The 14,643-nt window shown below is 47.5% G+C and overlaps 1 protein-coding gene across 1 annotated transcript in view; it reads left to right on the top strand.

The window, feature by feature from the left end:
- Nucleotides 1-14,643, top strand: part of LOC122380081 (cAMP-specific 3',5'-cyclic phosphodiesterase 4C-like) — a 65,701-nt gene that overhangs the window by 33,031 nt on the left and 18,027 nt on the right. Inside the window, exon 2 of the mRNA XM_043362878.1 lies at nt 5,571-5,741. Coding sequence (XP_043218813.1) covers nt 5,571-5,741 — 171 coding nt within the window. The remainder of the gene's footprint in view (nt 1-5,570; nt 5,742-14,643) is intronic.

Below are 14,643 nucleotides of genomic sequence, written 5' to 3'. Positions count from 1 at the left end.
ATGCGTTATTGCTGCAATCGTGCTTGCAAAAACGTTCAAAAACTGTTTTCTTCTGGTTTGCCTTTTATTTTGTACATATATTCTTCTTGAAAAAGAGTATGCATTGTCGATATAAATGTGTGTCTGATACCTCTGGGCTCTGATACAATATAACAATTTGATGTTCATCTATTTTGTAGCTGCAAAGACATTTTTAGATGCAGATAGATCGTCTTTCCTAAAGATGAGCGAGGTTTACTGCATCAGCCCTCCCGAGTTTTATGGAGCCTTTTCCCGCTTCAGGAGCTTTTGTCTGAGCTGTTTGTGTCTCAGCTCCCAGCGTCTTTGATGTTCGTTCGGACACGGCGGAAACGGGCAGGTGTTTTCTCCCGGCCGGTATTGACAGGTGGCCTGTCCGAGCCGTCATCGGCTGGCATCAGCGGCGGCGAAAAACACCACCCGCCTCGGCCGACGTCCGCGGCGGATTTCTCCACAGCCATCCAGCAGTGAATCAATGATGAACCCAACCGGATGAACCGGGACAGAAATCAGCTCCACGCTGCAGGAATGATGAGGCGGACAGAGGCACATTTTGATGGAGATGGCTTTCTGTGGATAGGCTCTACAAGTGCGATTGAACATAAATAAATCAAAAGTTGTAAAGAAGTGGGCCGTGCACATTGCACATATCTCGATTATGTGCCTTTGATTAACATTTTAAGCACTTGTCTTTTGATGATTTTTATGCGAAATCACGTCTGAGTTTTTATTTGGCAGGATAAGCTGGAAACGTGACTTGGACTTGATAAAGTCACTCCGTGTGGCTCTGAACCAGTAATGACGTCATTAAGAGAGGCCGGTTGGCACTCGGCCCTTGCGTCTTCTTTTAAAAAGCAATCTGCCACACCATCTGCAGCATGTCCCAGCGCTGATGGCCGGGAACGTCTCAGGTGATCCCTATAATTCACCTCGCTATGTATTGGCAGGGCCCGTATTCACGTCGGAATTTTTCGTAAGATTTATCTTACGATCGCTCTTTGTCGTACGATAATTTGGTATTCACGTTGGCATCGCAAACAGTTAAGATTTATCTTACGATCAAAATTTTGGTCGTAGACATTTGTCGTACGATCGATCGTAAGTGCGATTCACGTCGGGACATCTTAAGTCGAATCTTAAGATGATCGTAAGACCTTAATGATGAAGGTATTGGGAAGATACGACTACTCACTGAGCTGTCGTAAGACGTCACCTATGCTTATGAATTGTATATTTAGGTATTAAAATTGTTGTTTATGATTTTTTTTTTCTTGCGAGCGAGCGCGAAAAAGAGTTTTCAATGTAACGGGAAAATATCAGTATGAGTGGTACAGCTCGGACCGGCCTGCCCTACAACGCTTTTGAGAAGCTTTCATCTCGGCCACCGCTGGGCCGATTGAACCGCGGTCTTTTTTGTTTGGTAGCCCCATCCCTCCTACCTCGTAATTGACTACTCTTGATGCACCTGGGTGATCGCCGTGTCATGTGGCTCTTGCGAAGCCAAGGATGTCAACTCAGAAACCAAAGTCGTTCTGCTGAATTTACGTTTTTGAGAGGATTATGTCTGAGTAAGCACAGGATCGATTTACCAGGAAATATGTTTGTAGGGTATATTCATCCATTCTGCCGAGGACACGACTTTTCTCGATGCAAGTGGGTGACCATGGCACGTGCATAATAAAGAGATGTCATGTTTGTAGCAATTACAATAACTATGTAATTATCGTGCCCATTGCGCTGAAACTTGGCATGTGGGTAGGCACTCATCAGGCAATGCATTTCCATGTGTCACGTTAGGGATACTTCTGCACGTGCGCACGTGCGGTGGTCGCGCCTAGATCTCGGGAACGGCTGGACCAATTGCGCTCAAAATTGGCACACCGGTAGGGACCGCTTAGTAGCGTGCCGGTCAAAAGTCGTTTGGGACCCCGTTCGCACGTGCGCACGTGCAGGAGGCCGCTTCCATATATAGAGAACGGCGAGGCCGATTGCGCCCAAATTTGGTACACCTTTAGGAACCGCTTAAGAGGGTGCCGAGCAATGTCATTTGTGACTCCGGTTGCACGTGCGCGCGCGCAGCAGGCCGCTTCCGGATCTCGAGGACGGCTAGGCCAATTGCGCTTAAATTTGGTACGCCTTTAGGAATCGCTCAGGAGGTTGTCGAGCAAAAGTCAATTGTGACCCTGTTCGCACTTCGCACGTGCGCACGCGCAAGAAGCCGCTTCCGGATCTCGAGAACGGCTGGGCCGATTGCGCTTAAATTTGGTACACCTTTAGGCTTTAGGAACCGCTTAGGAGGGTGCCGAGCAAAAGTCAATTGTGACGCAATTGGCACGTGCGCACGCGCAAAATTGTACACGCGCTCAAATTTGGTGCACCGTTGGGGACCGACTAGTAGGGTGGTTCGTGCTTAAAAGGACCTTCCCACCTTCAAAAAAGTTAATGAATTGGCATAGAAGTAGTGTTGCATGGTACCTAGAGGGTGAGCAAAAATGAATATCTACCAAATTCCATTGAACAAATTCTAAGGAAATAGTTCACTTTTAACATGGGGTTTTGAACTGGACTAGCAGTTTCGTAGCTTGAGCTGAGACTAGCACAAATCAGGAGCTTTTACGGCTCAACGATCACCCTAGACGAAGATATTCCATTTCTCGTTCCGAAAAGAGTGCCTTGCAGAGGAATGCGTGCCTTGCACAGGATTGCAGCCACGTCATCGTCAGCCAATCAGCATGCTGCTTACAGCCAATGCATACAGCCAATGTCGGGTCAAGGTTAGGTCAAACACCTGAAATCGGGCTTTCAGTAGCATGAACTTCAGGACTTCGCAATGGGCGCCTCTCGTCATAAACTCTGTCAAAACGGTACACAATCCTTCATATAAGGCTGGAGGATATAAGGATGAGTGTCAGATCCATGTAGGGGTCATTCAAGCATAGGTCAGGGTCAAGGTCAGGTCAACCGGGTAGGCACATATCCCTGAAAATCAAAACTGATATTCGCAGCCTGTGACACATGTTTAATGGGTAATTTTGGGCGTATAACACTATGGTGAGATTCATTTTACCATATGTGTACGTGTTTGGTTAAAAAAAAAAATCAATTTAAGAAATGCATTTATCATGGTCGTGAAGAAGTCACGACTCACGAGAAATTGCCAAGATTCAGTTCAAGATTTTGGACAATTCAGAACGATAATCAAAAATCGAAGATGGCCATTTGATTGCTCATGGCATTGGCAGTCTAATGGCGTTTACGGCATGTCTGTATGTCTATTCTGTGATTTTATACGATTTTTTGAAAATATGCTGTTTTTGGTCGAAAAATGAGAAATTATGACGTCACTAAAACCTCGATATCTCAAAAAATTTTCCGACCGATATTTTTAAACTTTGTCACAATATACTTCAATCATTTCCCTAAGGTAGCTAAATTTTTGACGATCGGCCCAGTAGTTTTGGAGTTAGGAGGGGGGCTATGAATAGCCCCCCCCCCCAGTAGGGCGTGTTATAGGCAAACCCCAGTGGGGCGCGGGTTAACATGCATGTTTTATCGATTTATTCTTCATATGATCATTTGTATTATATTATAATACCTAATGGTAAAATAATTTTCATAATAACTTTGAAGCATACCAAATCTGTGGTACTTTTATAATGTTAAGAATAGCTCACTAATAACTGTTTGAATATATTTCGTTTGCTGTATCATTTGACGGAGGATCCATTTTCTATGTCGTCCCGGAATATGCTGCTAAAAATAAAATCTTCGGAACTGCTACGACATCTTAAGTTGGGTCGTAGGATAAATCCTAGGACTTTTGACATGAATACCAAATTATCTTAAGATTGTCAACGTGAATTAGAAGTATCCTAAATATCCAGACTGATCGTACGATAAAAAGTTAAGATGGTCAACATGAATACCAAATCGATCGTACGATGAAAACTGATCGTAAGATGTCGACGTGAATACAGGCCCAGGATCGGACAATAGCCTCGTGGTCGATATTCGTGCCAGCCTCCTGCAGGAAATACCCGGTGCCGTGAGCGGGCGAGATACGTATTTATAGGATGATCGATCTGCTGTTGGCTGATTACCCATTGGAATGAATAGTCAGCATGAAGGCTTTGGTCAATATGGCCATGAAGCCCGTGAGAATATTTTCTCATGTGTTTACAATTTCTTGGTAGCAAGCCTGCGTACACTTAATATTAGCTACATTTAGTCAAATTACATATATATTGAATGTCTAAAACCATCAACATAACCAAATTACTGCCAAATTATTTGCCAAATTGCAAGCTATTTGCCAAATTACTGATGAAAATGTTTCACGGATCTAAGTACGCCTCCAGTTACGTCATGTGACTTATAGTATTGGTAGACGGCCGGGCATGCCGCTCCGTTCGTTCTAGCTCGTCACACATCAATACTGAGTAGTGCGGTGGCGCCGTAACCCGGCTATTTCATGACAGCAGTAGCCGCGCGATCCGTGACAGGTCAGCATGAGGCTCCTAGTCTGCACGGCCCGGGCCACGGAATGCCGGCTCCGCCGTATCCCGACCATCTGGAAAATGAAGGCTTTGTTGGAATCCACTCCTTTTAGGGGATGCTTTATTTTTTTGTAGGGTTGAGCTTAGCCTCTTGCGTGGAAAATGTAAGGCTTCCAGGAGTGAGCTAGGTATTGGCTTGATAAGTAGGTGCTTACAGCTCAGCTTGGCCCAGCCCAGCCCAGCCCAGAGATCAGCACCTTTGATCCTGGCCAGACACTCCTTAGCACGGACTTGTTCTAAAATTATAATGTTAGCTCCGTGTGTTCTAAATGAAGAGATTTCTGAGATTATCCAGCCCTAAGGAGAGATGTTTCCATTGTCCCATCTGTACTCTATTTTTCAGATTATATAACCCTGCCTCTTATACTGGCATTGTTCAAAATGAATATTAGGGGTATGTATTAATATTCGTGCCGTCAACGTTCATCGGCTATCGACTATCGCACCGGCGGCTCGCTGACGTCATCACTATATCTATCCTATGGGTCACATAAGACTGCTGCCACCAACCGCAAACCGTCTCTGTCGCCAACTACTAACGAGCAAACTTGGTGACGAGAAACGCAGACCAACATTTCACGAGTAGGTATATGAGAGTCGAGCGCGTTCTTCGCTTTTCTCACTTCGCTTCAGCGGCCCTATATGATCCTGTAGGACTGTAGGGGCGTTAGTTTGTGAAACTCCATTCTGTACAGCTGTGTGGCCGGACTCAGCTCATTTAGAGGCAGACCAATTAAAATTGACTTAATCTCTTAATTTTAAAATTAACGTAGAAAGATCGGCGGATGGAAATTCGGGTAGCGGAAATGGAGAGACGCTTTATGAGTAGAAGTGATTTGTGCGCCGGTAGATTGGAAGAATTTTGCGATGTCAGAGTAGGGAGAGCCAGAAATGCACTTATGTAAGTGCTCATCAAAATATGTTGCTTCTAGATTAGGTCCTCAGTCAGTATTGACCGTCTAACTAGTCTCACACTGTGTCCTGGTTTCGTTGCAGTTTTGACCTGGAGAATGGAGGCGGAGCCGCCGGCCGCGGTGGAGACGGCGGGACCCCGTCTGGGCTCGTGCTACAAAGCATGCCGCAGCGGCGAGAGTCCTTCATCTACAAATCTGAGGACTTCCAGATGTCCCCAAAGGTCTCCCGGCACTCGAGCATCGCCAGCGAGTGGTGAGTTCTGCGGCTCGGCGCCAGCGCCCCATGATGTGCAATGTGCATGCAGATTGTCAGTCTGATACGGACGGTGATCTGGGACTTGATTCTCCGCAGTTCAATAATACCCTAGATTTAGCTATCGTGGTCCTTTTAAGATCATCATTGACTTCTTAAATTAACTTTGCAATGATATGCGATAGAAAAGTTGCCTGTTCCTAATTATCTAAGTCGTCAGCCTCTCGTACCACGCACTATCGATCGAGATCGCCACAATGAAATAAGCGACATACAGAAAATATCCAGACAGGTGTATCATGTATGTGCCAGACCGAGTGAGACCAGTCCATTAGCTTACCGTTCTACTCACCCCAAACCGCATCACCACACAGCGCAGAGTCAATAGGATGTGAATATTTTCTTAATTATAGGACGCCGAAATTAAATTTATGAAAATGGACACAACACAACCGCATTCTTTTGACGTGGTAGCGTTTTTTTTTTTTTTAGCATGGAATGCCGAAAAAACTTAGGTCAAGACATTAGCATAATATGTGATACTCAGTTATGTTAGGGCTGTGAAAGGCACGACGAACAGCGACCGTTCGCCCTTTGAAGTTATTCTCGAAAAAGATCCAGATGTTCAGACAGAATGTGTCCAATTTAATGTGCAGGACAAAAACTGATTCATGTTATCTATGTATTGTTTTATTTCCAGCTAGCTCCCGCGGCCGTAAATCTTTTCATCCAAACGTACAAAAAGACAGGCAAGAGTGCTGTTTTACGCTAATAATCATGACAATCATCGAAGCTGGATGCGATAAGACGCTCAAACGGTTTCCCTGGAGGGGTGCTCTTCTTTTACAAAGATGATTTCCACTTTGTGTCTGAAGTTGTAACCATCAACGCGAAACAGGGAAGTGTGATCCAGGGTGGGGCTGGGTTCGTCGGGAGGATGTTGCACAGCCCCTGAGGCCCCCGCAGTGCCACCTCCAGCCCCAGAAGCACCATCCCAGGCCCCAGAGGCAACACCTCAGGTGCCAATGGCGCCTGAGGCTTCAGCGGCGCCCTCCCAGATTTCACTCCCAGTCCCCACTAGCGCCTACAGTGGCGCTGCACCTCTCCACGACAGCGGCGCCATCTCAGGTCCCAGTGGCGCCCTCCCGGACTCTAGTGGCGTCATCACATGCCTCCTAGCGCCACCTCTACCCATAGTGGCGCCCTCCTAGACCCCAGCGCCGCCTCAGATTTCAGTAGCGCCCTCCCAGACTTAACTAGCCACACCCCTGACCACAGTGGCGCCACCCCAGGTCCCAGCGACGCCCTCTCCGACTACCCTCACCTCTGCCTGCAGTGTCGTCACCCCAGGTCCCACTGGCGCCCTCCCAGGCCCCAGTGGCGCCCGTACAGACCTCAGTAACCCCGACCCACCCCGGGCCGCAATGACGCCTGAGGCCCGGTGTCGCCACTCCAGGTACCAGTCACGCCTACTTAGACTCTGGTGACGCTGTCCGCCGAGGCCCACTAGTACCATGACTGACCACAGTGACTCCAGCTCCAATCGGCAATGCTGTTAGGCATCGTTTGCAGTAGGAGCCCCGAAAACAGTTTTTTCATCAACAGGAGGTGCACTGGGCACTGCAATGCTTGCATTTTCCGATGTATTGTTTAAGATATGAATAAAGACATGCCTTACAATTGGTTCACTGATGAAAGCAGAAAGCTTTTGATCAATATAATTGCAAAATGTCAATTTACTTCACTTTGGGAATAGTGATTTTGAGAAGGAATTATTTCGCCTTCATACTGAACAAATGGTTCAATAAAAACAACACCTCTAGCGAGACGCCTGTGGAAATTAAGGGGAATACAGCGGTTGGGGAGCTGCGGCGGCGGTTGCGTTTCGTCCAGCGCCCCCTCAGTGCCGAGCTGCCGTCTGCGGTGCGCTGTGCGCGGAGCGGTATCGGTGCGCGCTGCGCCCAGCCGTCGCTGCCCGCCGTGTCAGTGCACGGCCGGCGATGGCTCTGCGCGGACGGAAGGGTGCGGTGCCGCGCGGCGCCGGCCGGCCCGGCCCGTGGCTGTCGCCGACCACGGGCGCCCAGCTGCGACTCAAGAGGCGCAGTCCGCTCTGGCAGCGGGTCTGGTCTAGGCTGGGCGCCGGCGCCGCCAGACCCGTCGGCCGGACACAGTAAGTAGAGACAGGCACTGCTGCACCGGTGAACGCCTGAGTCACCAATCAGCATCATGCTCCAAAAACTAAAACAGGCATCCGTAACAGGAGATCCCTTGCACCTTAATTGCGAGGTCAAAATTTGACCCGAAAAGCCTGCGCTACATTGATTGTGGACAAATTGGCACACTGTTCGGTGCCCATGAACTAATCGAACTGAAAAGTCTCAGAGAGACATTCGATAGGTTTCTTACTTCTTCATTAATTCTTTTGATGAGACCTCAGATTTGCCCTTCCATTTGTATGGCGTCCATAGGGCATTACTGTCAAAATTAGTGTTATAAAAGCTGCATGTAGTAACTTTTGGCACAAAGCTTTAACGATCATCATGTTTCTCTCATTGAGACGTGTCGAATGAACTGTAATTTGACCTTTAGAAATGTCAACAACTTGAAATTTGACCTAGGGTCGAGGTCATGGCCTGACCAGAAAGTGATATTGCGCATCAGTTGAGTTGTGATGCTGTCCATGGATGTTGAGCTGAACACATCAGTGGTGTTCTCAAAGTTCTAGACCTCTACCAAAAGCTATTGTCAGAACTATGCTGGTGACCTTTCGTATTCTAAGATGACCTCAGTGGTAAATGATGCAACTTTCCAATTCAGTACTCGACAATCGACATTATTAGATAATTGATGCTCCAGAGGTTTATTATTTTCATCTAAACCAAATATGATTCATCATCTTCCCTTGACTGGCAAATATGCCAAAATTGACTTGAGTTGACTTATGTCAGCGATATAGCAGCTCGTACGGATGTGTTTCATGTATTCTGTCAAGCTGATTAATTGCTGTAAGTGAGCTTCAAAACTACCAGTAAATTAGTGCAACTGTATTTTTAACGAAAATTTCATTTTTTAGGCAAGGTCACTTGACATGAATCTTAACTGACAGTCTGGGTCTGGAATGTTTTGAACATGCGCGTAAAAGATTCATCATAGCATGCTAAGAGTTGCGGAGGTACGCGCGGCAATATCCAGATAGGTGCAGCAACAACAACAGCAACAAAAAAAAAACTTTTTGAGGGCGGAACAATGTCCCCGCCAAATGCCTATCGGTTTAAGCTCTACGGATGGAGTCTCTTGCTTCTTTCGCTACGCTACCATAGGCTTATAGGTCGGATGTCGTGGCCTCCAATCCGATAGCCTGCCTGCGGTCGCTGTCGTTTATATTACTATCAAAATTTGGTCGGTAGAGAACATTTACCGCACCTTTTAGAAACCCATACTCGCTAAAAGGTCGGTATAGACCTCTTGTTAGCTATGTGTGAGCCGAGGTTACCCCCCCCCCCCTCCACTCTCCAGCAACTTTGAAATAGTTCCTGCGTCCTTATCAAATATTACATTTGCTGTGAAGGAGCGGCAAGTAGCGCCAGCGCTTCATTTCCAGGAAGTGCATTTCTTGAAAAGATGACCTCCAAGAAGAGCCTGTGATATAAAACATCTACACAGCCCGCAGCGATGGTGCAGGTAAAGATGTTAATATAGCCGCGCTGACTCGGCCGCCGCAAAACACCGGCCGCCGGTCTCCGAGGCCAGGTCTCCTCGTTATGGCCAGACGCGCCCAAGGGCAGGCTTCATTAGTGCTGTGACGGGCAGGCGGCGACATACGACCCCCGCCGACCGGCCGCCGCACGCAAATGATACCAACTGGGCTCTGGGAACCGGCGCTGTGTCCTCAGCTCCCCTACCCGAGCGCACTGTCTTTACCAAGACTGAAACAATGCGATCGGGTAGGCCAATAGATGATCACATGATAGTTCGTTACGGGATTGCCGCTGACCTGCTAACAAGAACTAACTAGTAGCTTTGTGAGTCCCGACCTGCATATAGGTGCGTGTATCGGAAATGTGCATTATCAATAGTACAGGGTACAGACTGTATAATAAGTTCAAAAGCATTGTCAATGCTTTTGAAATTACATGTAGCGATATTAAAATTGCTTTCACCATCTATCTACGTTTCACTGAAGATCTTTCTTCTCTACAAACCCGTGCACCGCGCTACACCCTGTCCCGCACAGCGCCGGTGTATTGCGGTATGTAGCACGCTACATCTTGACCATCTAACGTAATATCTTTTCGGCACGGTCGGCCCGGTGACGCGCAGCTGAGCAGAGCGCTGCCGCACGCTTCCCTCCCTTGTCATTATTCCCTTCCTCCTCCCACCCGTCCCCAGGTCCACCCTCCCCAATCATTTCTCACTGTCCGCACAGAATGGGCCGCCATTAAACTCCAATTAAGACAAGCACCTCTGAAGACAGTCACATCAGGATGAGTCATTGGTAGTCATTACAAAGCAGCTGAAGCTACAAGCAAACGTCGGCACACTGTGAGACCACGCGCAGGCTTAAGGCACGTAGCACATTGGGTCTCACGTAGCCATGGTAGCACAACAGTGCGTCTCACTGCAACGGAATCTGCTAAGCTTAGCAAACAGTTGTCCGGAACAAACGTAGTTCAGGACGTCTCCACTGCGGACAGAAAGCGCTGTTGTCCGAAACAAACGTAGTTCAGGACGTCCCCACCGCGGACAGAAGGCGCTGTTCTACAGACCCTCCAAACCAAGATGACGTCAGTGGGCGGAGCAAGAGTGACGTCACAAGGGGCGTTGCCGGCAGACGAAACGGAAGGAAACAAAAGTTTGAATAAAATGAAATTGAAGAATCAAAATTAAAACTCGAAAATCACCAACCTTTCGGGGATTGGTTTATGCCAGCGACTACTAAGATGATAAAGCACTCAACACGAAGACGATTCGACGGCCAAAAATTGCAGACGCAGAGGAGCAAGGTGACTAGACAGGACAGAGGGCGCCATCTTACGGGCCCACCCACAAGAGGAAGGCAGAGGAAGATGACGGCGCAAGGGCGTGGCAGTCACCCCCCCCCCCCCCCCCCCAACTATAAAAGGGTGCGCTACCCAACCAGAGGAGGAGTTGCACAGTCGAGCAGCCGAGAGTCACAGTCGAGCAGCCGAGAGTCGCAGTCTGCAGCCGGAGCCGGAGACGCCATCTGGGAGCCGCCGTCAGTCCGGGACTCCGGGGTCACCCGCGAGAAGTCTCATCAGTTCGAGCGCAGAGGAACTCCAGAATGTGAGTGCTGCTGAAAAGTCTGCTCAATCCCTGATCCTTGCCCCCCCCCTCTGCCCAGCTTGCCGTGCCGTGACGACTGCCAAACATTTTCGGCTGCCATAAAATGCACTCTCAATTGGAATTGGAAAACTTAAATTACTTTGAACTTATTGGTCCAGACACCCTAGTAGCACATTAGGATCTGAATTTCGAAATCATGTCAGAGCCGCCAGTAAATACGTTATTGTCAGTTGGAGTTCACGATTAGGTCGAGAACGGGATGCAAAAATTTGAATAAGCAGCTCAGAGTCACTGACGCTGAGATTGATGACATGATGCGTGTCAGCATTGAATATGTCTTTGTCTTTGGTCAAACTGGTTCGCTCGATTTATCATTGGCGGCTGTCAGGTGCGATTTGAGGCTGGAACGTTTGTGAAATTAAGGGTGTAGATTCAGGCTGTACTCACTAAAGGTTGCATTGCGAAATCATTGGTAATATTGCTGTAGGAGTTAATTGCGAAGTCGAAATCAATTCTTGAACAGGTAAATACGGTTGAAAGGAATGTAATGGTTTAAGGTGGCGACTGATGATTCATGCGATCGATCTATGAATATGGCTATGAGTTATGACTTTCGACAGATACGAATGCTTGAGCTTACGGCGGAATTTCTTCTGTTACTTAGGTGCAGAGTTGTGAGCAGTGGTTTGAGGTTGACGGTCTGACACTTTGCGACTTGAGATGGTCCTTGTACTTTGCGTCAGTGAAATTGCGAAATGTCGAGTAATAGGTAGATGTAGAATTGTTTGTGGTTAGAACTAATATGCGACTAATATAGGTACCGATCGTTGTGCTTTTGTAGAATAAATACTAGAAAGGACCACCTTTGTTGGGGAACGATTAAATGGGACAGGAATTTAATTTTAAAAAAAAAACTTACGTTGAATGGAGCTGATGAGATGTCGAACAGGGAGATATTGCAGCGATATTTTACCAGATTCACACTCACTGACACATCCGGTGAATCCACCCGGCCAGAAGAGACAACACGCACGAGCACTGCACTGCGAGTGATGACGCGCCCATCGCGGCGTGGCTTTGACTGACTGTCGACGCGACGCCAGCCGGCGGCCAGTATCGTCGTCCCCGACGCGGGCGTTGAGCCGCCAGAGGGCGTAAAAAGCGGCCACAACAGGGCAGTGGGTTAGCCGTAATTTGGGCGCGGGCGGTAGGTGAAGGTCACGTATAGGAGCCTGGTTAGTTGTGGAAAGTTGCAACGGGATAAGAACGTAGACAGTTAAATATGACATGCTATATGATATCTAGGACTGCACTTCGTTTGATGCGCATTGTTTACTGCTAATAGGATGATTTAAATTAGATTCCCTATGAAAGGCTAGGGACCCTATGACAATATTCTGGCACTCTATATAGATAATTTGTTTAGGTAACTAGTAGCCCATCAGAAGCTATCGAACGAGTTTCAAGGAGGCATTTCCGTTTGAGCATTCAGTAATTCACTATGATACGGTGGATCACAACCAGACGGCAGATCGATGCGTGTTAATTGGTTCTAGATCATATGTCTGATTAAATCAAGAGCGGTTCAAGGTCTGCTAGGATTGTATACGAGAACTGATGATAAGGTTCACGCGTGCAGCAGCAATTAGGACTTGAGATTACGATTAGGTTCGGATAAATTATGCGTTTCTGTTATTCGCGTTCTTGCGAGTTAGCGCCAATAATTACTCCAACAATATTGGCACAGGGCATTTTGAGGCACAGACGGCTTGTTTGCCCGCCTCCTATGGCGTAACGTTTACCAGCATGACTGTATGAGACACAGATGCACTTCTCTAAACCCACGTCCAGACCGGAATAATAAGAGGGACACACCGTCACGTACGCAGGGCATATGCACGTTTTCCGCCAGTGGTACCGGCTACTGTTAGATTTCCCGCTTAGGTAATACTGGGTAACGAGGCAGTGAGAGGTTTCTACGGCAGGGGGAAGGGGAAGATTGGCACAGTGCAGTGGAGAGTAAGTTATGCCAAAGGCAAGAAGCCGAGGGTCAGGGGTGAGTCACCCAAAGGGCGGATAAGGCAAGCCGTAGTGTCCCGAATAAGTCCTCATACTTATTTTGTAAAGGTACCTTAATCGGTACTGGACAGCCTCAGGGGAGGTAACGATGTACTCCAGGACACGTAAGGCCTTGAAAGTAAATCCCAGGGTTTAAGGAGAGTTCCTGAGGAGAGTTCCAGGATATGAACGGTGGTCCCTGGGTCGTGAACGGAGGTGTTACACGCGGACCGGAAGAGGGCATAGGTAATCTCTCCCGGATAGAGAGATAAGTCGGATGTAAATCGCGTATATGTGTACCATAAGTCTATCGGACGTGTAGTGAATCCCATATTTAGTAGGGTGGATATTTGTGCAATTATTCTGGACGGCCCTGCGATAAGTATCTTTGTCGCCGGTTAGCGGAGCATGCAAATGGATTTCGGAAAGAGACATTTATCTCGCCGGGGAGACCATGGTTTGTAAGACGCCTAACACTATCGGAGGGAATTTCGGGGGCTACCAATTAAATTTGGGTGAATACATGAAATGCGAACGTAATGCGAGAAAGGGTGTGAGAATGATGACGCATGAATCTTAGAGTAAGGCCGATAGGAATTTGGTAGAATTCGGTTACGGCAGTCGAACAAATGATTCTCGAGGGCAACTGAAAACTAGCAACGCTAATACGAATTAAGTGGGCAATTTTCTTAATGGGGAGGCCAGCGATATAGGAATGGGTGACTGGACGAATGATCACATTCAATTTATCAATATAATTACCACCCATATGTTTGGCAGTGGTCATCGGGACTTCGAATGCCCTGTCCTTCACCTACCCAACTGTGCCGCAAACCCAGCTGATCGGACCCCTTTATCCCTAATCCGAGCAGTGAAGAAGCATCTCGTGCATCATGGTCTATACAATGAACAGAATCATCAAGCCTCTAAATTAAAAAGCATCTTCCATCAGATGTATTTGTATGCAAGGTGGATCTATACCTACATCTATCTCAGGATCTCATCACTATCTGGATCTCTCTCTAGATCTATCTCGGGATCTCTTCAACGACTCTCAGGTTCCCCTGTATCACCAGCTCTACTACCGACAGCATTACAGCAGCGAATTATTCTCTCTGCTACAACAGCCGAACAACAGTGGACCGCAGTATTTGATGAACCGCAAGATGAAGTTTTTTTTTCTTTCTTTCCTAAATCCCCTCGCTGCAAATGGCGCCCAAAACGTGGGGATTTGATAATTCTCAAATTGTGAAGCTGGTAGACTGGCACAAGCCGCCGAACCCGAAGTTGATGAATTGAAAGTCAACCGTATGGAGAAGAGGAAGAAGTTGAAGAATAGAGCAGGTGTTCGAAAATACTGGCAGCAGTGGAAATGAGCGTGCTGCAGGGGTCGACGTGAAGAAAGAGGATGAGCTAAAGAAAGCTGTGTGAAGATGATGAAGCTTATGATGATGGCTGATGACAGGGAAATTGAAGAATTGAGCAGGTGTTCGAAATACTGACAGTAGTGGAAATGAACGTGCTGCAGGGGTCGACGTGA

This window comes from Amphibalanus amphitrite, unplaced genomic scaffold, assembly GCF_019059575.1.
Source record: "Amphibalanus amphitrite isolate SeventyFive unplaced genomic scaffold, NRLGWU_Aamphi_draft 000091F_arrow, whole genome shotgun sequence".
In the NCBI taxonomy this organism is placed as follows: Eukaryota; Metazoa; Arthropoda; class Thecostraca; order Balanomorpha; family Balanidae; genus Amphibalanus; species Amphibalanus amphitrite.
This window is presented reverse-complemented; position numbering and strand designations above follow the sequence as displayed.